The sequence below is a fragment of the Morus notabilis genome, unplaced genomic scaffold (assembly GCF_000414095.1).
Source record: "Morus notabilis unplaced genomic scaffold, ASM41409v2 Scaffold848, whole genome shotgun sequence".
NCBI classification, from domain to species: domain Eukaryota; kingdom Viridiplantae; phylum Streptophyta; class Magnoliopsida; order Rosales; family Moraceae; genus Morus; species Morus notabilis.
Genome location: NW_010367943.1, coordinates 360,088 through 383,651, shown reverse-complemented (window position 1 = coordinate 383,651; position 23,564 = coordinate 360,088). Strand labels below are relative to the sequence as shown.

General features: G+C 35.2%; 3 protein-coding genes across 3 annotated transcripts; 1 reads left to right on the top strand and 2 right to left on the bottom strand.

Annotated features, from left to right (window-relative positions):
• Window positions 1-1,249: 1,249 nt before the first annotated feature.
• On the top strand, window positions 1,250-13,858 carry LOC21402798 (L-arabinokinase). Its single transcript, XM_010113840.2, has 29 exons — window positions 1,250-1,493; window positions 1,607-1,714; window positions 1,816-1,884; window positions 2,179-2,262; window positions 2,460-2,536; window positions 3,089-3,155; window positions 3,332-3,389; window positions 3,505-3,572; window positions 3,655-3,717; window positions 4,073-4,126; window positions 4,218-4,320; window positions 4,408-4,517; window positions 4,704-4,823; window positions 5,637-5,693; window positions 6,376-6,548; window positions 6,637-6,805; window positions 7,390-7,473; window positions 7,597-7,722; window positions 7,901-8,031; window positions 8,118-8,199; window positions 9,120-9,207; window positions 10,375-10,418; window positions 10,528-10,623; window positions 10,712-10,788; window positions 10,991-11,191; window positions 11,362-11,527; window positions 12,370-12,441; window positions 13,182-13,385; window positions 13,576-13,858. Exons 1-29 carry the CDS (start codon window positions 1,386-1,388, stop codon window positions 13,699-13,701), a joined length of 2,985 nt encoding a protein of 994 aa, XP_010112142.1. The 5' UTR covers window positions 1,250-1,385; the 3' UTR covers window positions 13,702-13,858.
• Window positions 13,859-15,024: 1,166 nt separating this feature from the next.
• LOC21402797 (AIG2-like protein D) lies at window positions 15,025-18,751 on the bottom strand. The gene is made up of 5 exons (XM_024175909.1): window positions 18,469-18,751; window positions 18,102-18,174; window positions 16,046-16,138; window positions 15,558-15,641; window positions 15,025-15,301 (listed from the first exon to the last, which is right to left on the bottom strand). Exons 1-5 carry the CDS (start codon window positions 18,606-18,608, stop codon window positions 15,158-15,160), a joined length of 534 nt encoding a protein of 177 aa, XP_024031677.1. The 5' UTR covers window positions 18,609-18,751; the 3' UTR covers window positions 15,025-15,157.
• Window positions 18,752-19,611: 860 nt separating this feature from the next.
• Window positions 19,612-22,609, bottom strand: LOC21402795 (proteasome subunit beta type-6). The gene is made up of 8 exons (XM_024175904.1): window positions 22,336-22,609; window positions 22,041-22,117; window positions 21,674-21,729; window positions 21,439-21,511; window positions 20,788-20,899; window positions 20,307-20,380; window positions 20,012-20,086; window positions 19,612-19,903 (listed from the first exon to the last, which is right to left on the bottom strand). The coding sequence occupies exons 1-8, from the start codon at window positions 22,448-22,450 to the stop codon at window positions 19,769-19,771; spliced, it is 717 nt and encodes a 238-aa protein (XP_024031672.1). The 5' UTR covers window positions 22,451-22,609; the 3' UTR covers window positions 19,612-19,768.
• Between the last annotated feature and the right edge of the window lie 955 nt (window positions 22,610-23,564).

Below are 23,564 nucleotides of genomic sequence, written 5' to 3'. Positions count from 1 at the left end.
CTTTTTTACTACAGTAAAAAGTTCTCACACAACATCACATCTCAACTCGAATTAGCGAACCAAACGGGTCCAGACCTCAATATGAGTAGCAAAAAAAAAAAAAAAAAAACACTAAAGACCTCAATATAGAATATCCAATCCATTTTGGCGCCTAAAGAGATTTGAGTTGCTACTTGCTAATAATGGACAGATTGCGCTGTTGGAGAAATATTCTCCTTTTTCCTCATCTTTGGGAATGTGAGAAAAAGATAAAAGGATTCTCTTTTCACTAATTTAGGATTTAGGATAATACTAGCTGACTATATCATTTTTCTGATGTGGCATTGACATGACTTTAATGATATTGTCCAGTCAACCAAGTTCCAACAACCAGATCTGAGAGGGAATTTAGATTATAAATTTCGTATTCTTGGGATAATAATACATCATTAATTCTAAAATTAACATATAATTTCGTGATCATTAATCTCACTTATGCTCACAAACTTTAAGATAAATCTCACTTTACTTTTTAAAATTTAAAAATTCACGCTACCTCATGAAATTTAAATTAGTCTCATTTAATTTTTTTATTTAAATTTTTTTTTATAATAGATTGAAAAATAAGAAATTAAGTGTAGTTATGTTGTCTTTCTATTAGAAATTTATAGAATTTATGAATAATATATGATGTGCCTGTAAAAGGTATACTTTAACACATACTAAAATTCATATTTTATTCCTCACTCACATTTTATACTTAAATTGCATATTCAAACACTACTTCATATTAGTTATATCACGTTATTTAAATTTTACGGTTCAAATAAAAAATAAACTTTTCATAGTTTAAGAGTCCGTTTAATTTGTTGATTCAATTTTTTAATTTGAATTGATATGTGACTTTATATAAGAGTTTTTTACTGTAATAAAAAAATTAAATATAACTATTTTTAAGAATTTTTTAATATAATAAAATTTAAAATTTAAATTTAAATTAGTGAAATAAATTGGATGTAAATCTGCGAACTAAACCCTTAAGTGAGGCTGATTTAAAATTAGAAACTAAGGATGACGGTGATATTACGAGGCACAAGTGAGAATAATATAAAATTAGGAGATAAAAGATAAACAGAATAACCGTACGTGCGCATACTTCCCGTTTCCGTTCCCCGGTGAGTTAAGAATGCCACGGAAAAAGACAAATTTTTACAACGTACCCGTCTTTATCCAGATCACCAGTTTAAAGACTCCGCACTTTTTTCTCTACCTGCGATACGATAATCTCTTTGTTATATAATTATATCTTCGTCGTCTTCTTCTTCTTCTTCCTCAGAGGATCTTCTTCTTCTTCGTCGCTAGGGCAAGATTTTGCGATCACATTGGTGAAGATTAACCGTCTGAGAATGAGGATAGAGGCGGAGAGCGACGGAGTTTCGTCGTCGAGGAACCATCTGGTTTTCGCTTACTACGTCACCGGCCATGGCTTTGGCCACGCCACTCGCGTCGTTGAGGTAAGCTTCTTATTTTTCTTCTTATTTTGATTTGTTTCGGTGAAGATTTCGGAATGGGAACCGGTGAATTTGTGCTTTTTTTTGGTATTGAAATTCGAATGGTGGTGATCCAGGTGGTTCGGCACCTGATCCTGGCCGGCCATGACGTTCACGTCGTCACCGGCGCTCCGGACTTCGTTTTCACTTCTGAGATACAATCGCCTCGCCTCTTTATTCGCAAGGTCAAACTCTTGAACTCGAATTTTGTTTACTGAGAACGGGCTACGAGTTTTATGCAAAATGGATTCCGATGTAGTTATTGATGGAATTGTGTGATTACTAGGTTCTGTTAGACTGCGGAGCTGTTCAGGCTGACGCTTTGACTGTGGATCGCCTTGCTTCCTTGGAGAAGGTTTGTTAAATAACAAAAAATGAAGAAGTTTTCTTTTTATTTTACTTTTTAAAAAATGATTGGGACATTTTGGTTTGAATTTTGTAGAAAAGAATTCTGCTTTATGCGTATATAATTATATATTTGATATCACAAAATTTGGTATCTTTTTTTTTGTTTTGTTTTTGTTTTTTTTTTTTGGCATCTGTGTGAATGATGTAAATTTGTTTATGGTGATAATTATGTTTTTTATTCCGTACCAAGAAAAAGGTATGTTTTTGATCCACAGTTTGTGTTATATTTGGGTGTATCTAGTATTCAGAGACGGCTGTGGCACCTCGGGCTTCCATTTTAGCAACAGAAGTGCAGTGGCTGAACTCTATAAAAGCTGACCTAGTGGTATTTACTTACTTTTTTTCATCTTATTTGAACGGCCTAATTCAGTGGAATATAGATTGAACAAGAAGCATGTTGCTTAACTTTTAGCATGTCAAAAGTCAAATTGGAAGACCATGAACTTGAGTTTTCACGCTAAAATACCTTTCAAATTAAATGAAGGCCGTTGGTTAATTTGATTGTGCTGATACAAAAAATAGGTCTCGGATGTTGTTCCAGTTGCGTGCCGTGCAGCAGCTGACGCTGGAATTCGGTCTGTTTGTGTCACCAACTTCAGGTACCCTATCTTCATTTGTTTTTTCCCATTCTATGTTCCCCCTAAACAACTAGTTTCTTACGAACTTTTATAGTATTTCTGGTTGCATAGTTGCATTATCTTTGACATGCTTCAAGATAGCTTAAGAATCACTAAATATGGTTGGCAATGTGGAACCTTCCACTATTGTCTGACTCTAGGATGTGTTCACATGATAGATTAGTCGTAGTTTTTATTTTGCTCCATTTTGTTGTGGGGTGCGAGCGACTGATGAAAGAAGTCGTGTTTGGTTTAGAAATTCCTGAAGTCAGTTGATAGTTTTACTTTAGTGTTCATTGACTGCAAAAGTCCGCCTACAGCATTTCTCTATCTTGAAAAAAACGAACCTTAAAGGATTTCAGGTTATGCGTATGAGAAAATATTGTCTCTACTAAGCAGAAAAGAAAAGAAAAGATATTGGCAGGTTAACTTGTTCATGTTTCGCACTAGGTATATAGTAGAAATCACGTTTTGATCTTCTAAAAACATTGTTTGTTTGTACTACTTTTTATTTATTTATTTATTTATTTGCAGTTGGGACTTCATCTATGCAGAGTATGTCATGGCTGCTGGATATCATCATCGGTCAATTGTTTGGCAGGTAATATTGTTTTCTTTATCTTGAATCTTTGTTTGTCTTCAAGTGGTGTTCGTCGTCGTAATTGGCAATTATATTCTCTATGTTAGCTACGCTCTTTAAGGTTCTTGAGTGTTTCCTTCTTATGTCTTATGTTTTCCAACAATGCTAACGCTGTTCTCTCTTGAAACTTAATGCAGATTGCCGAAGATTATTCTCATTGCGAGTTCTTGATTCGCCTTCCAGGATACTGCCCAAGTACGTTTCTTGTTACATCCCTGGAACATTAATTTCTCTTTATGATGATTTTGTTACCATTGTGTGTTATATGGAGTTTTAACTACTCTCTCTTTAAATTGATACTTCCTTGTAGTGCCTGCTTTTCGCGATGTTATTGATGTACCACTTGTTGTAAGAAGATTGCACAAATCCCGCAAAGAGGTTTTGAAACTCACAAATTTAGCAAACCCCTTCTTTTGCTTAATTCACTTTGTGATATTTATTATTACTCTTCTTCTAACAGGTCAGGAAGGAACTTGGCATTGGGGAGGATGTGAAACTAGCTATTCTGAACTTTGGTGGACAGGTTAGCATAATGTTTTCACGTCCTTGTATGCCTTTAATTTTCATCATCATCTGGTTCACGAATCACGACCCTTGGACTTTAGGAGCCCTTCATTAGTACAGAGATCAAGTTAGGCATCAAAAGGTTGAATGCATAAATAGAAACGCTCTTGGATGGATGGTTGGGATAGCAAATTTTACTTCCAGTAAAACAAAAAAATTACCTGTTCTGGTAATGAATCATTAGCTTTGTTTTTAGGAAATTAGTTTTCTGGTCACTGTATGCCTGAAAATCTCATAGCAAAACGGCTCTGATGCTATTTACTTGCTACAGTTTATCTTGATTGTGCATATATATTCCTTTATCTATTTTGCAGCCAGCAGGCTGGAAACTGAAGGAGGAGTTTTTACCTTCTGGTTGGCTGTGCCTGGTATCTTTCACAACATATATTTTACATCTTTCTTGACAAAGACTGCACCCTTATGTTTAGCCCTTTTGTACTAATTCCTTTCTTGAATCAGGTTTGCGGTGCTTCTGAAAGCCAAGAACTTCCACCAAATTTCATAAAGCTTGCAAAAGATGCTTATACACCTGACCTTATAGCAGCATCTGACTGTATGCTAGGTAGGAATGAATCTTATATGCATGAGCTGGATTGAGATCTATATGGTCAATCCATATTATGATCAAATTCAAATGTATCCCTTGTAGGCAAAATTGGATATGGCACTGTGAGCGAGTCGCTGGCATTCAAGCTACCTTTTGTGTTTGTGCGCAGAGACTACTTTAATGAAGAACCTTTCTTGAGAAATATGCTTGAGGTACATTATTGTGTATTAGTTTTAGTTATCCCCATCATCTTCTTCTCAATCTCTTTCTTTGAACCTCTGATCTTGAATCTGATCTTTGATGAAGAGGTTTCTTCTGTTTGGTTTTCACCTCACTTTCTTTCATTTTTATTTCAACATGCTTGTTAAGAATCTTATATACAGTAATCATTTGGACAGTTTTATCAAGCTGGTGTTGAGATGATTAGGAGAGATTTACTTACTGGCCACTGGAAACCTTATCTTGAACGTGCACTTACTTTAAGACCATGCTATGAAGGAGGCATCAATGGCGGTGAGGTACCCTCTTCTTTTCTGGGAGTTTTATGTCTAGTTCAGTGTTTCTAGTTAGTATTTTTACGGGAAGAATCATATAATCTTTCGGAAAGATATGCCGGATTAAATTATTTCAGGTTGGTTACTAATTAGTGATATATAGCTATCCTTCCTCATAGATTGACTTTGATATGTATGGGAGGAAGAGATTTGAGGAAATTAGTGGAATTTCACATAGCTCATTCTATACTAAACTCTAGTAGAAGATTTATAGCCGAGTGGGAGCATTCAAAATATTCAATTTAACTTGTATATTGAGAAGCCTGCTTTTGGGTAGTGGATAAGTCGGATGTGTGTTCACTTGTGTATTGAGTGTAATTGCTTTAATGGTTTCATTCCAAATGGATAAGAATGTTAAATGGTTTTTTTCTTCCTTGGTAAATCTGGCTTCTTGTCACTGTTGCACGTAAAAAGGTGTGCTTAAGGTACTTGATAATTGGGCAGGGCTGAGACAATGCAAGGTTGCATTTTGTTTTTGATTCCCCCCCTCTCCCTAACAAAGTAGGATTTTGTGGTAGTCAGTGGCCTAACATGTGTACCATTCTGTGACTGAAGCCTGAACTTGTTATCAGGAGCAAACAAAAAACGTTATCTATATTTTTATAATGCACCAATAGTGCATAAAGTCTGTTCATGTAGTTACTGTATTTATTTCTAATTTTAAGGAGCAATAGTTTGAAAATTTGTTAGTTTTGTGGCGACTTTTTTTTTTCTTGGTAGCTTTGTAAGTTGATTCATGCAATACTGTTGCTGGTGTAATAAGATCTTAAATCACAGGTGGCAGCTCAAATACTGCAGGAGACAGCTTTTGGGAAAAATTATGCATCAGATAAGGTAAACCATGGTTTTGGTTAATATTTTCAAGTTTAGTGGAGAAAATTCCTTGGAACATTCGTCTGCTTCGTATGTACCAATATGCTCAGGTTATATGCAACTCCTTTAATGAAACTATTAGTTCCTGAAATCCCAAGAGCAAAATATCTGAAGGTTTGATGGGAACAAATTGTTTCAAATAAACCAGATCCTTGTGCAAAAAGCAAGCACGGACACTGAAAATGAGAAAAAAGAAAAAGGGTGACAAACTCACAATTTCCATAAAGAGCAGCTTATGCAAAGATAATTCATATATCTTGTTAAAGTATAAAACTATTGTTGGTCCACCTCCTAACAGCTTAAGCTTTTGGGATGGATTGGTAAACTAACATGGTATTAGTGCGGGAGGTCCTGAGTTCAAACCCCCATAATTGCACTCTTTATCCCCATTTAAATTGTCATAATGTGTTGAGTCTTTAATATATCTCGGGCTTAAATATTCACGTGTTGGGCTTTCCAATTAATTTACCCAGACGATTGTCCATTGTCCAGCCCACACGTGAGGGGGAGTGTTATAGTATAAAATTATTGTTGGCCCACCTCTTTAACAGCTTAAGCTTTTGGGATGAATTGGTAAACTAACATATCTCAATTGCACGAATATTAATACCCGTATTGAAAGTTTCACTTTATTACAATGTAGCTTAGTGGTGCTAGAAGATTGCGTGATGCCATTATTCTTGGGTATCAACTACAACGGGTCCCTGGACGAGATATTTGCATTCCGGATTGGTATGCAAATGCTGAAAGTGAACTTGGCCTTGGTAGCGGATCACCCACTTTCCAGATGAGCGAGAGAAGTTCCTTAGTGGACTTGTGAGATTTTACTTTCTTAAAGTAGTCTTATTTTAATAAGAGACTGAACAGCATGCTTTTCTTACCATCATTCTTCTTCTCTTTCCAGGTGCACAGAAGACTTTGAGATTCTTCATGGAGATACTCAGGGTCTTCCAGATACATTAACTTTTTTAAAGAGCTTAGCAGAACTAGATGTTGACTATGACTCGGGGAAAAGCACGGAGAAGCGCCAGTTGCGGGAGCGCAAGGCTGCTGCTGGAGTTTTTAATTGGGAGGTCTAAGACTCTAACAACTTTAACTAAAATTCAATGACCTTTTCTTTTTAGTCTTTGCACTCAAGAGAGATAATTCTTCTCATTAATTGGTTGTTTTATTCCATCAAGTCAGTACATATTGGTCCACAAGTGACTTTTTGGACTTTTGATGATCCGCATTACAGCATTGCTTTAAAGGATTTCACAATTGAAATACGACTTGCAAACAATTTCCTTTTCTAAATCAAACCAAATCTGATAAGTTAATAACTTATTGACTCTACTTTATCTTGGGAAAATTAGATAGGATCTCCATTTCTGTATCAAGACAAACCTGATGAGTTAGTGACTCTGTAATGCCACTTAATCTTGGGAAAATTACATAATTCAATCGTATGACTGATGATATGGTTTCATGTATCATACAACTTGAACATGTTAATGTGCGCTTGTGCATGTGGACATTCCTTGACATATCTATGCATGTGTGCAGATATTTGGATTCTTTCGTATCTATAAGATATCTTAAGTTGTTTCGTGCTGCTTTATCAAAAAAGTTGTTTCATGCTGATTTTATTTTATGAACACATTTGGTGGGAGTACAGGAAGAAATATTTGTGACAAGAGCACCTGGACGTTTAGACGTAATGGGAGGGATTGCTGACTATTCAGGAAGCCTTGTGTTGCAGGTGCCACAAATTTAATGCCCTGGCCTGAAATAGATATGTTTGGTTTGAATGTTCTCAGCTCTGTTTTTAGTGGTATTATGGTTCCTGTTTTTGCTGAATCTGTACTTGTTCTCTCTGTGACAGATGCCAATCAGAGAAGCCTGCCATGTTGCTATCCAGAGGAATCATCCAAGTAAACATAGACTTTGGAAGCATGCACAGGCCCGGCAGCAAGCCAAGGGACAAGGATCAACACCCGTCCTGCAAATTGTAAGTATGAAACTCAGAGTTTACTATTTTTCTTCAAGTTTTTACAACAAGAAAAGGACAATTTTCTTCCTCTTTGATATGGTGAAACTTTCTCATTTTATGTATAATTTAGATTAGTTTATCTCATTATTTCTCATCTTTTTTTGTTTCATATCGTTGCCTTATCGTGTTACTTCAGGTATCATATGGTTCGGAGTTGAGCAATCGTGGACCAACCTTTGACATGAATCTATTTGATTTTATGGATGGAGAGAAGCCGATATCATATGACAAGGCAAAGAAATACTTTGCCCAAGATCCGTCCCAAAAGTATGTCAGTTTTCTTTCTTTATTGTGTATAACTGGATCTTTACTCTTTACACCTTAGTATCCTACAAGGTTTTGTATGTTGTTAGGTGGGCAGCATATGTTGCTGGTGCAATTCTGGTTTTAATGACAGAATTAGGTGTTCGTTTCGAGGACAGTATCAGCATTTTGGTAAGTTTCCCTTACCTTTTCCAAATTAGGTACATCGTTAAATTACTACCTAAATAACTTTTGTTCTTGCTAGTTACAAATGCCTATTTTACTCTATGTTCTCTGCTAATAGGTTTATAAGTAATGTTCAATAATAATGTTGTCCACTAGTATTTTGTTGTCTTATACAAAAAAGTTGATATATCTCTCTCCGAAGACTAAGTTTTTAAGGTGGTCGGACAAATTATGGTCTTTTTGATAAGTCATTTTTATATCAGAAGTGGATAAAATTTGTCATGAATATGAACACGAGATCCACAATTACCAAACTTTAAAGATTTTGTCACATTTTTCATGAGGACTAGTGGTAAGAAACTAAGGTGCACCACTGGGCCTTTACAAAGTTGGGCTTAGTATTATATCAGAATTTGTAATAGATAGCAGATTTATGAAACTAAATCAAGTAAATAGCAGATTTTAAAACTATTTGAAGTAAATAGCAGTTAATTATGTAAATTTTTCATTTACGACTGGTAAAAAATAACTTACGTGGTAAAAAAATCTTTATTTACGTGGAAAAAAAATCTTTTACCAGTGATAAAAAGAAAATTTACATGGAAAAAAATCTTTTTACTAGTCATAAGAAGAACAATTACACAGTAAATTGGTATTTACTTAAAATAGTTTTAAAATATGCTATTTACTTTAATTATTTATTATAAATCTGTTATTTACTTCATTCTCCCTACTTATATTTATGCACACAGTGGAAAAAAAAAAAAGTTAAACATGATCAGATTTTCTCACTGCCTTGCTAATGAAAGTTTTCTTTTTTATAAGGTTGTTGTTCTTTAGGAACCAGTGCTTTACGCTGCTGATCATTTAAATAGTTGAGGGGTGCACTTACAAGCCATTTTTTAATGTCCGAATATTACATACAGGTTTCTTCTACAGTCCCAGAAGGTAAAGGTGTATCGTCTTCTGCCGCTGTGGAGGTTGCTACCATGTCTGCTATTGCTGCCGCTCACGGTAAGCTTTTTGTTCTATTTCCAATTCTAGAATTTGTTCGTATCCAAATTACTTGTTAGTTGTTAGCCACATGGCCCACATCCAAGATATTCTTGAGGTCATACCTGTTTCATAGAAAAATGAGTATCAGTCTTTGATGGGTTCTACTTCAACTTAATATCAGTCTTTTAAGTAGACTTAAATACTCAACATCCCTTGCCTGGCGGGAAACAACTGATATTATAGGGCTGCCAGATATTAAATATGGATGAAGAGTAGAACCTATTTTTCTTTTATAATTAAGTGTGTTCATGGACATATTCTGCCTAAAACAGTGAGATACTCGCTTTTCCAGTCTTAACTGCGGGAAAACTCTTGTTTTAATCCCTAAACTATAGAAAAGTCTCGTTTTAGTCCCTAAATTTTAAAATCAAGAGCAGTAGTTCCTTAACTTGCTAACTAAACAATTTGTCCTATGAACAGGATATCTGTTGTTAAAGTGTTGCACTGCTGCTAGATTTATTGCATTTTGCTATTGCCTACTCATTGTTTGCATTAGGGATGGCAATTCGTGTCACATGTCGTGTTCGTGTCGTGTTTTGATCGTTTTTTTAAAATTTGCAGTCAACCCGAACACGACCCGTGACACGAAATTTTTTAAAAACCGCAATACGAACACGACACGACCACTTTACGAGCTGACACGACACGACCCGAAAATGACCCGTGACACGAAATTGACCCGTGAACCCGAAATTGACACGAAAATTGTATACTTTTATTTAGTTTTTTACATATTAGAAATAACTTAAAATTCATAACACACTAAATTACAACAACATCCATTGAACTTAAGCAAATAATAGTATAAGATTTTGAGTATAACTATCATGATATCACAAGTTCATAATAAAATTTAAAATATGAAATGAAAAATATATGTATTTTTTAGTTTTTTACGAGTTTCGTGTCGTGTTCGGGTTAGGCGGGGCCAACCCGAAATTGACCCGTATTTTTTGTGTCAAGTTTAGGTCGACCCAATTCTGACCCGAACCTCTTTTTTCTCAACCCTAACCCGCAAAATTCGTGTCGTTTTCGAGTCGTGTCGTGACCCATATTGCCGGCCCTAGTTTGCATCACCCATGTTGCATAGAAAAGATGATTTAAACCTTCTTCTGTACCTTGCAGGATTAACCATTAGTCCAAGAGATCTTGCTTTACTTTGCCAAAAGGTTTGATGTTTAGAACAGTATTTTGACGAACTATCTTTCCCAAATTCTTGAGATTTTATTTGATGTCCCTTGTAAGACTTGTAAAATACTATTCCAAATTGGTCATTAGGTGGAGAATCATATTGTTGGAGCTCCCTGCGGTGTTATGGACCAGATGACTTCAGCCTGTGGTGAAGCCAACAAACTTCTTGCAATGGTTTGTCAGGTAGACAAGCAACAAAAGAACCTTCATGCTTTGTTTTCCTGGTCAAGAGATAAGTTACATTTTGATGTGTAATTTACCCATTTTGCAGCCTGCTGAGGTGATTGGGCTTGTAGAAATTCCTGGCCACATAAGATTTTGGGGAATTGATTCAGGGATAAGACACAGGTAGAAGGGAAAGTATTCTTGTTTTATTGTCCTCATCATATGTTAGCCAACCGTTTTTCCCCCTTAATGTCAAGTGACATCTATGGTTTTGCTTTATTTTCATGGAAGTCTTTACTACCTTGAGATCCTGTGTAGGTCTCAAGAAAACAACGGGATACATGGGTGTTAATAAGGGCTTTCTTTTTTTTTTTTTTTTTGGCAGTGTTGGAGGTGCTGATTATGGATCCGTAAGAATAGCTGCCTTCATGGGTCGAAAGATGATAAAGTCAATAGCATCTTCTATCTTGTCTCGATCGTTGCCAGATGCAAATGGGTTTAACCTTGATGAGTTCGAGGATGATGGTATTGAACTACTGAAAGCTGAAGCCTCATTAGATTACTTATGCAACTTGTCACCTCACAGGTAAGATCATTTGCAGGTGTTTTTTTTTTCCTCATATTTTTTCATCTTAAGGTGCCATTTTGTTACTTATAATCATCCTATTTATCGGATGATGCACTTTTGGTATGATTAATTTGATTCACAGAGTTGGAAATGAAATAACCCTTTATTGCTTTTTTCATGGCATGCAGATATGAGGCTGTTTATGCTAAGATGCTTCCAGAATCCATGCTTGGTGAGACATTCAAGGAGAAATATACGGACCACAATGATCTAGTCACAGTAATCGATCCAAAGCGTAATTATGTATTGAGAGCACCTGCTAGACATCCTATATATGAAAATTTCCGGGTCAAGGTTAGAGTTCAAATTTAATTAAGTGTTCTTATGCAGCAATCAATGAACTGCACATTCCTAGAATATGTAAATTTATTTATTTATATTTAGTTTTTATTTTTTGTACTTGAATATTTGCATATTTATGCGGGGGTGTGTGTGATTGGTAAAAGAGTGTGCTAATACGATTCAAATTGATTGTTCCCAATTTAAGCTACTTCCACTCCTTTTACTTGAGAATCCGGGCACATGATAGAGGTTCATTGATATGTTAACGAGATTTGATCTTGATATGCTTCTAAGTCAAATGAAATTAGCCTATTTCTATTTTCACCTTTCCAGATGTGGCATATATATGTTACATTTCTGATCTTGCTATATCACTGATTATTGTATAAACTTCTAGATCTTGCTAAGTTGTTTGATGAGGTGAAATGAAATTGAAGTTACTTTTTTTTTTTATTGATTGATTTATTTATGTTTCTTGCTCTTCTACTTGATTTCTTAGAATAAATTATTTTATGAATTAAGGATATAGCCATATAGGTTATGAAGAATATTATAGCTTAAACTGAAGAACCTAATCTGGATTGAGTCCGTAGCTCAAGATATTCTATGCGGCATAATTAGTCTTGTGTGCTGGTGTTGGGGAAAATATTTGCATTTATGTATCTGTAGGTCATTTCTATTTCAAGAAAAAAAAAAAAGAGGTCATGTATAAACCCTAGCCCAAAAGCAATATTGCTAAGCTACATGTCCAAGCATTGTTTTTTGTTCATTTGACGTATCTTATTATTATCATGAACTTCTATAGATGTTTAGCTAATTTTTCATGTGTCCCTCTCCCAATTGCTCTATTATAGGCCTTTAAAGCATTGCTAACATCTGCAACATCATACGAGCAACTTTCAGCTCTTGGAGAATTGTTGTATCAGGTACGTGGAAATTGTCTTGATTTTTGAATTTAGACTACTCTACGTTTACGTACATGCTATGTAGGCATCTTTGAAAATAATACCAAGAAGTTATAAGAAGTTAAGTTGGGGGAATCATGGTGCATGTGAAAGCCGTTCTGTACCCTTATGTATTTGAGCGTGTGATCTCATAATTTAAACTACAAGTGACATAATTTTGGATTAGAACTAAATTAGTTCAGCATATTGCATCAAACTTTCTTCCATACAAAGTGTTTGATCTTAGTTACTTTTGATTTTATGCAGTAAAACGGGTTCTCTTTTCCATTCGATTCTGCTGCTACAGTTGACGCGCAGTCAACTGATAAGCAGCAATTTGCTTTTTTCGTCTAGGTGACAATTAATGCAGGCGTGGGCAAGTTGTGTGCTCGTTTTCGTTCCCCCAAGAAATCTGAATATCCTCTTAGGTTTAGAATAGTTGGTGATTTTCTTGGGTCCCAAGCAATAGAAAGGTCTTACTTGAGAAGTCAATAAGAGTAGCTTGATTATTCGTAGCTGATTATTCGTTTCTTATTAGGGAAAAAAAAAGTTTAAACGAGCTTGAATCTACTTGAACTCATTTGACTAATACTACTTGGTTTGAGTCAGGTTTGGTCGGCAGTGAACCTGGTTGCTGGCCTCTTTTATCTTTTTCTTTTTCTTTTTTTTTCCCCTCTTGTTCAGGGAAAAATAAAATAGATCTCTTGTTTTTGTTTTGGCAGTGCCACTATAGCTACAGTGCTTGTGGACTGGGATCTGATGGAACGGATAGGCTTATACAATTGGTACAGGAAATTCAGCACAGTAAATTATCTAAATCTGATGATGGGACATTATTTGGAGCCAAGATAACAGGCGGAGGTTCAGGTGGAACAGTTTGTGTAATTGGCAGGAATTCATTACAAACCAGCCAACAAATTCTTGAGGTAATTTTTATCAATACAAATGGTCTGTTTATCTAATTATATTTACAGTGGTTTATCTCATCGTATTAGCCATATATTAGAATATTTCTTCTGTTCTTTTCAATCTTTCTACCATCCCAGAAAAGGGGAAAAGAGATTGATAGCTTTTATTCGCTCTAAGAGTTAGCTATGTTGTTTTATGATTGTTCAGGTTCAGCAGAGATACAAAGCTGCCACGGGCTATTTGCCGTTTATCTTTGAGGGTTCATCACCAGGTGCTGGGACGTTTGGATATCTGAAAATACGTCGTTGCAGCTCTCAGGCAAAATTAATTTGAGATTTGATAAGAAATGAACTAGCATTTATACAAATATGATTAGAGGGACCTCTTAGTCTTGACTTTTGAGAAAACTTTCTCCCGTATAATATTGTTGGGACAAGAGGGTAATTTAAAAGAATACCAATAAGTTGCATTTATTAATAAAAACGACTTGTCGTCTCCGTTCTTGTGCAGTAGAGTGTTTACTTGTGTGAACAGGTAGAAGCATCGCTGAAAATAGGCAATTTTTCTTTTCATGAAATGGTAATTCAAACACCCTAATAGCCTCCTATAACAGGAAAGATGACACCAATAAATAACCGGTTCCACTTGAATGAAACACTTTGGATAGTGTGTATTGGATTTCACAATAGTACGTTAAAATTCGAGGACACGCATGGTGGCTATTTAACATAGTCCATACAATTGAAAGAAATATCTGATTAATTGATGTTGAAAATCTCATAGCACTAAGTCCACCCAAAAATGCTAGAAAACAAATTGTGCGGATGGAAAACACAACTAAAAATACAAAACAAAGAGAAAGAAATCGGGATAAAAACTAACGTTATTACAAAGCCTAAGCAAACAAAACAGAAAAAGGAAAAAAAAACAATCACAAATAGCGGTGTCAAAGCTTCCAGTAGAGAGAACTTTAAATGCTTGTCGTGCACTGAATTAAGGACAAAGCACCACGTATGCACCCTGATACAACTGCTTATTATGCACTTTCAAACCATCAAATGGGCCGCACCATCTGAGATGGACTTCAAGAGAGCAGGACGCTCTTAGAATGCCGCCCAAAAAGAAAAAAGAAAAAGCCAGCAGTGAGCAGAACCCCCACCCCATTTCGTCGCAGATTCAACACCTATGCCTCGAAAACAACAAAAACAATCCGACCACCATTTCGTCCTCATTGCTACAAAGCGCGTTGAACAAAACACAACAAGGCTGGGAGCTTGGGGGCTACTGCCCAACAGTGATGTTAGAGCTCCGACCAAAACACTCCTCTCTCTCTCTCTCTCTCTCTCTCTCTCTCTCTCTCTCTCTCTTATATGGAGCATTATTAATAATAATAACAATAATAATAATAATATCAAGCTGAAAACTAACTACAACTTTTGTAATTTAAGATGGAGTTTAGGGATTAGAATGTAACATGAAATTGGAGTGAAAAATCAGGATAATAATGAAACCTTTTTCATTTTTACATCTTTAAGTTTTTTAAGTGCAGACTGCAGAGTTGGAAAAAATCATACAGCAGCCATCGCGTCTCTTACAAAGAAACAAAAGAAAATGAAGATTCTTGTCATTAATTATTCTACTTATAATTTCTTTTTCTTAATAGAATTTATTCTACGTATAATTTATTCTTATTAATTCTTATAGTCTCGCAATTGAGATAATGAGTCACAAATACTAAATAATAATGTGTAAACTGTAGGCGGACCATGATATACATAATCGAATAAACTTACGACGCAGGATGGTTATCACCATTCTGCTGAAAGAAGGATTCATAGGTGGCTACTCTTGTCTTTGACTCAGCCAGGTCCAACTCTTCCATAAATTCCATTGTCATTTTCACAAAATCATTCATGTGTAGCCGCTTCCATTCCTAGAAATTTGCCAGTGATAAAAAGATAAATGAAAAGGCCAAAGAAAAAAAAAAAAAAAACCTGATATATTGAGAAGTTGTTAGATAAAAGTGTTACAAGTAGAACTGAAAAGTATCTACTATACAGCCTTGTTCAGGAAAATAGAAGTATTTATAGACTGTTAACATTTAGTAATATAAATCAGACATGGCAAAATTTCAAGCCCCGAGATGGAAAATAACACAGACCAAATGGAGAAGGGATGGAAAAATCTACCTCAAAATCCCATTCTCCATATAAATTGGGATCATCTTTGTTGCTCCAGACGTAAGCGTGAGCTAGTAAATTCTCAGAACTATCCTGCAAAGAAATTGTAACTCTTCATCATTTATCTCTTTAAAAAATTCGACGTGAACATTTGTTTACAAACTTTTTCAAAGAACTAAATGGGAAGATATTACCCCATTCTAAGACAATTTATCTCCTAGCTCATACATGCATTGTCCTTACTTTTTTGGATAAAGCTCATAAAAGTCATTTCTTTTGAGCCTACCATTCCTAAACCCATTTAATAGTCAAGCATCTTCATGTCAAAGATGAGAACACCAAAGTTCTCCATCAATCAAGAAAAATGAAGGATGAATTCACTGAAAGGACGGTTTTCAATAAATGAGTCTCCGTGTTGTTATGTCCTCTTTTTTTTTTTTTTTTTTTTCCAAATGACATTACTAGCTTGAATGAAAATGCTATTTGACAACACTTACCTTCAGTGAAACCTCGACGGTGCGCCTTTCATACTCAACATCCTCAAACGTATCCAGGATATATAATTCGGGGTCTGTGATACCCATCAAAACCTGGGAACTCTTTTAATGAGAAGATCAAATGTACAATTTTTAGGGAAAACAAAATGGTGCGACTTATCACTCTTGTTTCTCACTCATTGCAAACACGATCTACATTATACATTTTGGAGGGTTATAGTTGTCTGTTTAGTGATGCACAAATCAATTGCAAATCTCAAAACACCCCGAGCTCATTTCTAGGATGACTACTCAACTACCAACAACAACAACAACAAATACAAGCCTTAATCCCAAATTAATTAGGGTCGGCTATATGGATTTCTCGTTTCTAGTCTGTTCTATTAAACACGAGACCCTCTTGAAGCCCTAGATCTTGAAAGTCGTGTCTAACTACGTCGGCCTAAGTAATTCTTGGTCTACCCCTCACTCTCCTAGTACTAGGTATTTGGATGCTCTCCCAAGCACGAACAGGTGCATCTAACGATCTACGTTGTACATGCCCGTACCACCTCAGATGGTTTTCCCGCACCTTATCTTCTATTGGTGCTACACCTACTTTACTACGAATAACTTCATTCCGTATACGATCCATCCTCGTATGGCCACTCATCCATCTTAACATACGCATCTCCGCCACACTCATCTTGTATATTTGTTGTCTTTTGATGGCCCAACAGTCACTACGATATAACAAAGCTGGGCGAATTACTGTCCTATAGAATTTTCCTTTCAACTTAATAGGCATCTTATCATCACATAAAACTCTCATGGCATTCTTCCACTTAACCCACCCGCCTTAATCCTATGTCCAATATCCTCATCTATATCCCCTTCACACTGCACTATGGACCCAAGGTACCTAAATTTCCTAGAAGTCCCAATCACCACACCATCCAAAGAAATTCCATAACTCTGGATCTCTCAAATTACTAAACGTACAATGTATGTACTTAGTCTTCGTTCTACTTAAATTCCTTTGTTTCAAGGGTCTGTCTCCATAGTTCTAACTTATGGTTAATGCCCTCCCGATGTTCATCAACTAAAACTATATCATCTGCAAAAAGTATACACCAGGGAATCCCATCTACTACCATTAAAAAAAAAAAAAAAAGGTTCATGATGGAAACCGGGAATTGTTGGTGTATGGTAGGAGATTGAAGCGTTAGTTAATTAGTAAGGCTGACATGGACTTGAATAAGTAGGCTTGGTTGTTTGAGAGTCTTGTCGAGGAAGTTCGGCATTCTTGTAATAACTGAATTTAGTTAGAGTTGTGGTTTGTTAGTAGAGTCTATAAATAAGCAGGGGTGCCTAGGGATTGGGGACTTTTGGATTGTGTAGTATTGAGAGGAGAGACGGTGATTTTCTCGAATAATCACCCCGAGTGTGTAAATTGTCCTTCAATAATCTAGAGGTTTCCATCAGTTCATAAGTTTCATCTACCTCCCAAGTGCTCAAACTAATGGTCAAAAAACTGCAAACTACAAAATTTACTTGGACAACTTGGTTCTACTTCTAACATTAGGCACATAGAACAACTAGCAAATATCTGGAACTGGAATTGTGATTACTGTTCATCTCTTGCTTCCCAAAGTTTTGTTTCCTGTGTAGTTTTGAGGTAAATAGACTACTAAATTCAATCAAAGACTCGTCAACTTAAATGCCTCAAAGTGAAAGACTCCCGTCAATCACCATCGGAATTGAGACATTCATCACCACTAAGTCACACTGGAAGAATGTGAAAAATGTTTCCCAAGATTCAAAATAAAGGATTTTTCTACTTCAGAACCCCTTAGCTCTTACACAAAACAGTAAAAAAATTGCAACTTCTGTTCTATTAAGTAGAGGTTCTTCAGACAAAAACATGAATAAAAAATAACTAGCAAAATTCGATTGATTATTCGAATTTCACGAATCATAAAACCAAATTGATCCGTATAAAAATAAGAGAATTAGTCATAATTAAGCACAACTTAATTGCTGGGCAGGCAAAAATAAGAATAAAAGAGGATGATACCCTTCCATTGACTCTCTTATTCTCCACAGGTAATATGGCGGGATAAACACGTCCTTTGATGCTATACCTATGACTGCAAATGAAAAAAACTTCCCATTTCATCAATCTCAACAACAATTAATTAAGCATGCAATTTAACCACACAAAAAAAAGCAACAACAACAAACACTACCAATAATAATAAGAAGAAGAGAATCAAATCGATTAGTTCACATAAAAACGTGACAAAGGGAAATAAAACAGCAAAATAAACATACTAAAAAGAAGATTTATTAGTATTAAATAGGGGAATCAGTATCGGATATCAACAGAAAATGACAGGGATAAGAGAGAGAGAGATATCAAATTAATGATGAGAGAGACTGACAAGGAGTTGAGGGTGGCGAAGGATGAAAGAGGAAGACGGTTCAAGAGAACACGAACGACGTCGTCGGCCAAGAGGCTGCCGTAGACGAATACATTGTGAAGGCTCTGAGACTGAGAACCACCTACACCAATTCCACTCATTTTTTGTTTTTGGTTCCTCTTTTCCGTCCGTTTGCTTTTCTCAGGCGACAGAAAAAATGATGATATATATTCTTGTGCTTTTCACTTTTGGTTACCAAATCTTATGCCCAAAAATATGGACAATCCTCCGCTATATATTTTTGCATTTGTCAGGTGGCTTGCGCTTTCGATTGGAATTTATTTATTATATAAGATATTTTATAGGCTCATCATTGTCTATTATTATTTTTTTATAAAAAAATAAAATAGGCTTATCATGGTCGTTTTAGTTCCGTAACCCGTTTCCTTGGTTAAAAATAACAAAAATAGTAAAAAATAGATTGATATGAAAAGTTTAAGGAAGTATATAAGTTAATTTTTAGTTATAAAAATTAATAGGTCATAATTTGTTAAGTTATGATTCATAATTAGATAAATTATGGATAAATTTATTAAATTATGGTTCATAATCAGACAAGTTATAGATAAAAATCGTGATTTATGGATAATAACTTGTTTAGTTATGGTTCATAACCAGATAAATTATGAATAAAAATAATAATTTAGCTTATTTATTAACTTATGTAAATTATTGATCTATTAATTTTAATTCATCTTAAGTCGTGACCTATTTTTTTCTTTCGCCCTTAAAATAATCAGAAAAGCAAAATCCATGGCCACGTTATAACTTATAACTTACAAGCATCTAATTTCTCATTAAAAAAAAAAAAAAAAAAACTAACAAGCATCTATTTTCATCGTTTTTTTTAATGAGAAATTGGTATCCTTAAGGTTACATTATTCAATAACCATAAAATTTTCTTGAATTTCATCATAGCATAAAGACTTGGAATTTTCTCTCTTAACCGTTGCAATGTGCTAAATATCTCTCCTTATTAAGATTTGTTTTTGATCCATTTGCTCTTGGTTTTACCATTCATCGTTTCCAATTTCATCTCACTCTTCCAGTATGCCAAACGATAAGAAGCAGAAAACTAGCATATAGGAACGCTGCCCAAAGGTATGGTTTTGAAGTTAAAAACTCCTGTAAATTGAAGAAACATGCATAATCTAAATCACAAATACAAGAATTTTTCCAGGGCAAAGAGGTTCTCATAATCCAAACATGTTTTGCAGAGAAAGAAAACAATAGCAACTGTAGCTAAACGATTGGAACATCATCATTGTATGTTCATCGGCTCAGGGCTGGAAGCGTTGAGTATGTCCAGCAGCGAGTTCTGTGGCTCCAGCTCCTCATGCCACAGTGGAAGTTTGTCTCCTGGGTAGAAGTTTCTAGTCACTCCCTCAGAATTTATCTGCAAACACACAACAAAGACCAAGGATTTCAGCCAATTTGTTGGTATGTGTGAGAAAATCTGCAATAAATTACACAGTGGCAATCAATGAAATTGAGAACATCTTACAATAACGGTGCGAACAACACCTCCACTGGCACCGTCACGGGCTATGGCAAGGGAAACTGCCTTCACAACTAGTTGCTGCAGGAGAATATCAAAGAGCTGTTAGCGGAAAGGGAAACAGTGAAATAACAAGTTCTCTTCTCTACTGACTTTTTTTTTTTTTTTGGGTCCTTTTTTTCTTCTCGCATGTATGGCTTCTAATATGAACAATTCCCATGAAAAAAATAGGAGACCTAAAACCCAATCCATTCAAGGCTGCTACTGATTCTTGCATTCACATATAACAAGGAATACATACCTCAGCTTCATCCTTGGTCATTCCTTCTTTCCATGCTTGGTCAAAGAAACCATACAAATAACTGGAGCCAGATCCTGAAGTAACAAAATCGTTAAACATGAGCCATTTTCAGTCACATTCGCCAACTGAACTTTGAAACAGTTATACACATTACAAAACTGTGTTAATATCAACAAGAGTGTAGTCGACCATCCTTCCCACTATCAGGACACGATACTAAACCCTGCTATTTATGAACTCGTGAATGAATGCTCCACATCTATTTGAGGCTCATTCAAACAAAACCAATTAACAAGACAAGTCAAATCCAACTTCAAGATTACCACTAGATTACCAATAGAGTTTAGGTAGGTCCACAATGACACGTTACTGACCTAGAAAGGCCCGAGGGAAGTATTCTATATAGCATATATATTTTAATGGCAACTTGATATCTAAAGTTGAAAGGTGAGCTTAATTAGTTTAGACAAGAATAACATACCCCCAATAGAAAATGGCTGCTCTATAATTGTTCCACCAAGTGGAATTCCATATATTTTACCGCCTTCGTACTTGTCCCACCCACCAACTATCATACCAGTTTGTAAAATATCCTGCCAAGTAAAAAAAAAATTATGGTGAACTATAAACATAGATGAACTAGATATGCTTCAACACAAACAAGACATGAAACAATTGAGCACACATGATCTAAAGACCCCATCAATCCACGAAAACAAGGGGAAAAAATATAGCGGGGAGCACAAAAACTATACCAACTCAAAATTTTCATCTCCAAAATCTACTTTAACCAAAACACTAAATGCTGGTCCCAGGAATTACGTGATACAGCACAAAGGAGCATAAGAAAATTCAGACTCGAAGCAACGCAAAACCCGAGATTACTCATAAAGAGAGTATATGTACACAGTAATCCTAACTCCTAAATACTATCATCGCTTGCCATGAAAATGAAAATTGTTTCAGAATCCAAAAGTACAAATAAACGAACAACTTTCCAATTAAATGTTGAAATAACAACACTGAACTCACTTAATTCTGAAGTGCTAAAACTGATATCTCCTATATCTGTTTAAACCTCCAACAAAAATGTATACTAACACAAGCATAGAGCTTGAGTAACAATCCAAACCTTGTTATTGTAAGACAAAAGCCTGACGAGGTTTGCGGCAACTTTGACGGTTGCAGGCTGACCTTGCTGTATCCTGTTCACAAGGGTTTAAATATAAAGTGGGCATCAATGCATAAAACTAGTAAACCGTGAGTAACATGAATTTAGACCCAATAAACAACCAAGACCAACTACTATTGCTTCCGGTGTATTAACAAAAGATCTAAAAATCCAAACAGCAGTTTAATTAACTTACGTGTGCTGGTGAAGGAAATAACGAACATAGTCCGAAACAATCTGAGAATCAGCGGCCTGCAAATGCACAAATCCTCAGAATCATAAACGTAACAAATAACATTATAAATAGCTCATAAAGCTAAATCAAGCAAGAAAATGATCATAAATTACAAAAATTTCCCCTTAATGTAACACCACCATGGACATGCCATGTCATTGACGATTACAACACATTTCCTCACTAACAAAGAAATGCAAAGAATCTCTTCTATCTGCTATCTAGACTGAAAAATTGAAATTCTACGAGCTATAATTCTAAAATGACGAGAATAATTCCATAAAAAAAAAAAGCAACATAATAAAATAGGAGATATAAGGATTAATACCGATCCAGAGCGACAGACGTAGACATTATCGGTGAGCTGGGTAATCTTATCCGAAGCACGATTAGCAACATAAACACCTATCAAATGCACATAATCAGTCACAAAATTACCATTTGAAATGCTCAAAATTTGGAATAAAATTTCGATTTTTTTTGTTGTAGGGCACGTAACAATAAGAAGAGAAAAGAGGCGAAAAGGAAAATGATTGCAATTGACTTTGTTTATGATTTTGAATGAACAATTAAAAAAGAGAATAAGATTAGGAGAGAGAGAGAGAGAGAGAAAGAGAGAGAACCGGTGCTAGTGCGAGAGTCGGCTCCGAGAACGACGCCGCCGTTGTAAGTGACGCCGATGATGGTGGTTCCCATGGAGTGAGGAGCGTCTAGATCCTTCTTCAGATCCATATTCATGACTGTTTTCCAATCAAAATGCAAAGATTGATCGTAGCAAGTAAATGGAAATATGCAGAGTCCGAGAGAGAAGAGTGGGAAGCCGAGGAAGGTGGGGTTTTTTACTTCCTCTTCTTTTCTTTTCGTTTAGGCCTGACTTGTGTGACAAGTTCTTTTTCTTTCTTTTTTTCTCCTCTTCTTTTTTGTTCTCTCTCTTTTTTGGGCCCATGGGCTGTTGTGTTTATTGGGCCAAAGAAGATGTCCTGTCTGAGCCCATTTGTAATGGGAATAAAAGGCCTAAGCCCAAATAACATCAATAGCCTTTTGGGCCTTGAAATGTCTCTTCTCAACCCAAGTGTATTAGTAAATAGCACAATAAGCTTGAATAACAGTATTTTCTCTCAAAAATTTAAACTCAACCTTTTTATTATAATATTTTTCTCTTATATATATATATATATAACTCAAATTCTTAACTTGAGTTAAAAGAATACCTTCCAAACTATCAAAACTATAAAAATTTATTATTCAAAAATTTAGCAGGCTTAAATATAATTTTCAAAAGCTTTTTTGTACAAAAACCCCACAATTTTACGAGTTTGGCAAATTCATCCCTTAACTTTTAATTTTGACAATTCACCTCTTTTAAACTTTAAAATTTATTACAATGTTGGTTAATTAAAAATAAAGTTAAAAATTCAGACGGTTTTTTCCACATGAACAAACAATGAGGCTAATTAGCTAGTAAATAAAGAATTGACCAATACTTAAATGGCAGATCTTTTATTTAGGAAAATCAAATTTTGTTTTTTTAGCTTGTAAATAAAGGATTTACCAAGTAAACTAACTATTGCCTTGTAAATAAAGGATCACAAGAATTACTTGTAAATGGGGAATTTAACTGGTAAATCATTCATTTACTACGGGTGTATATGCAAAAACACTTTTAAAATTTGTGTCAAAATGTAATTTTCTTAAAAATTGAAAGGTCAAAATATAATTTTAAAGAATTTAAGGGCTAAAATATAAAGTTTAAAAAAATAATTTTTGGTAAATGAAACATTTATCACATAAAATTTGTATAAGAGTAGAATTAGAACATCATGTATTGAAATTTTAAATTATGTGATTTACT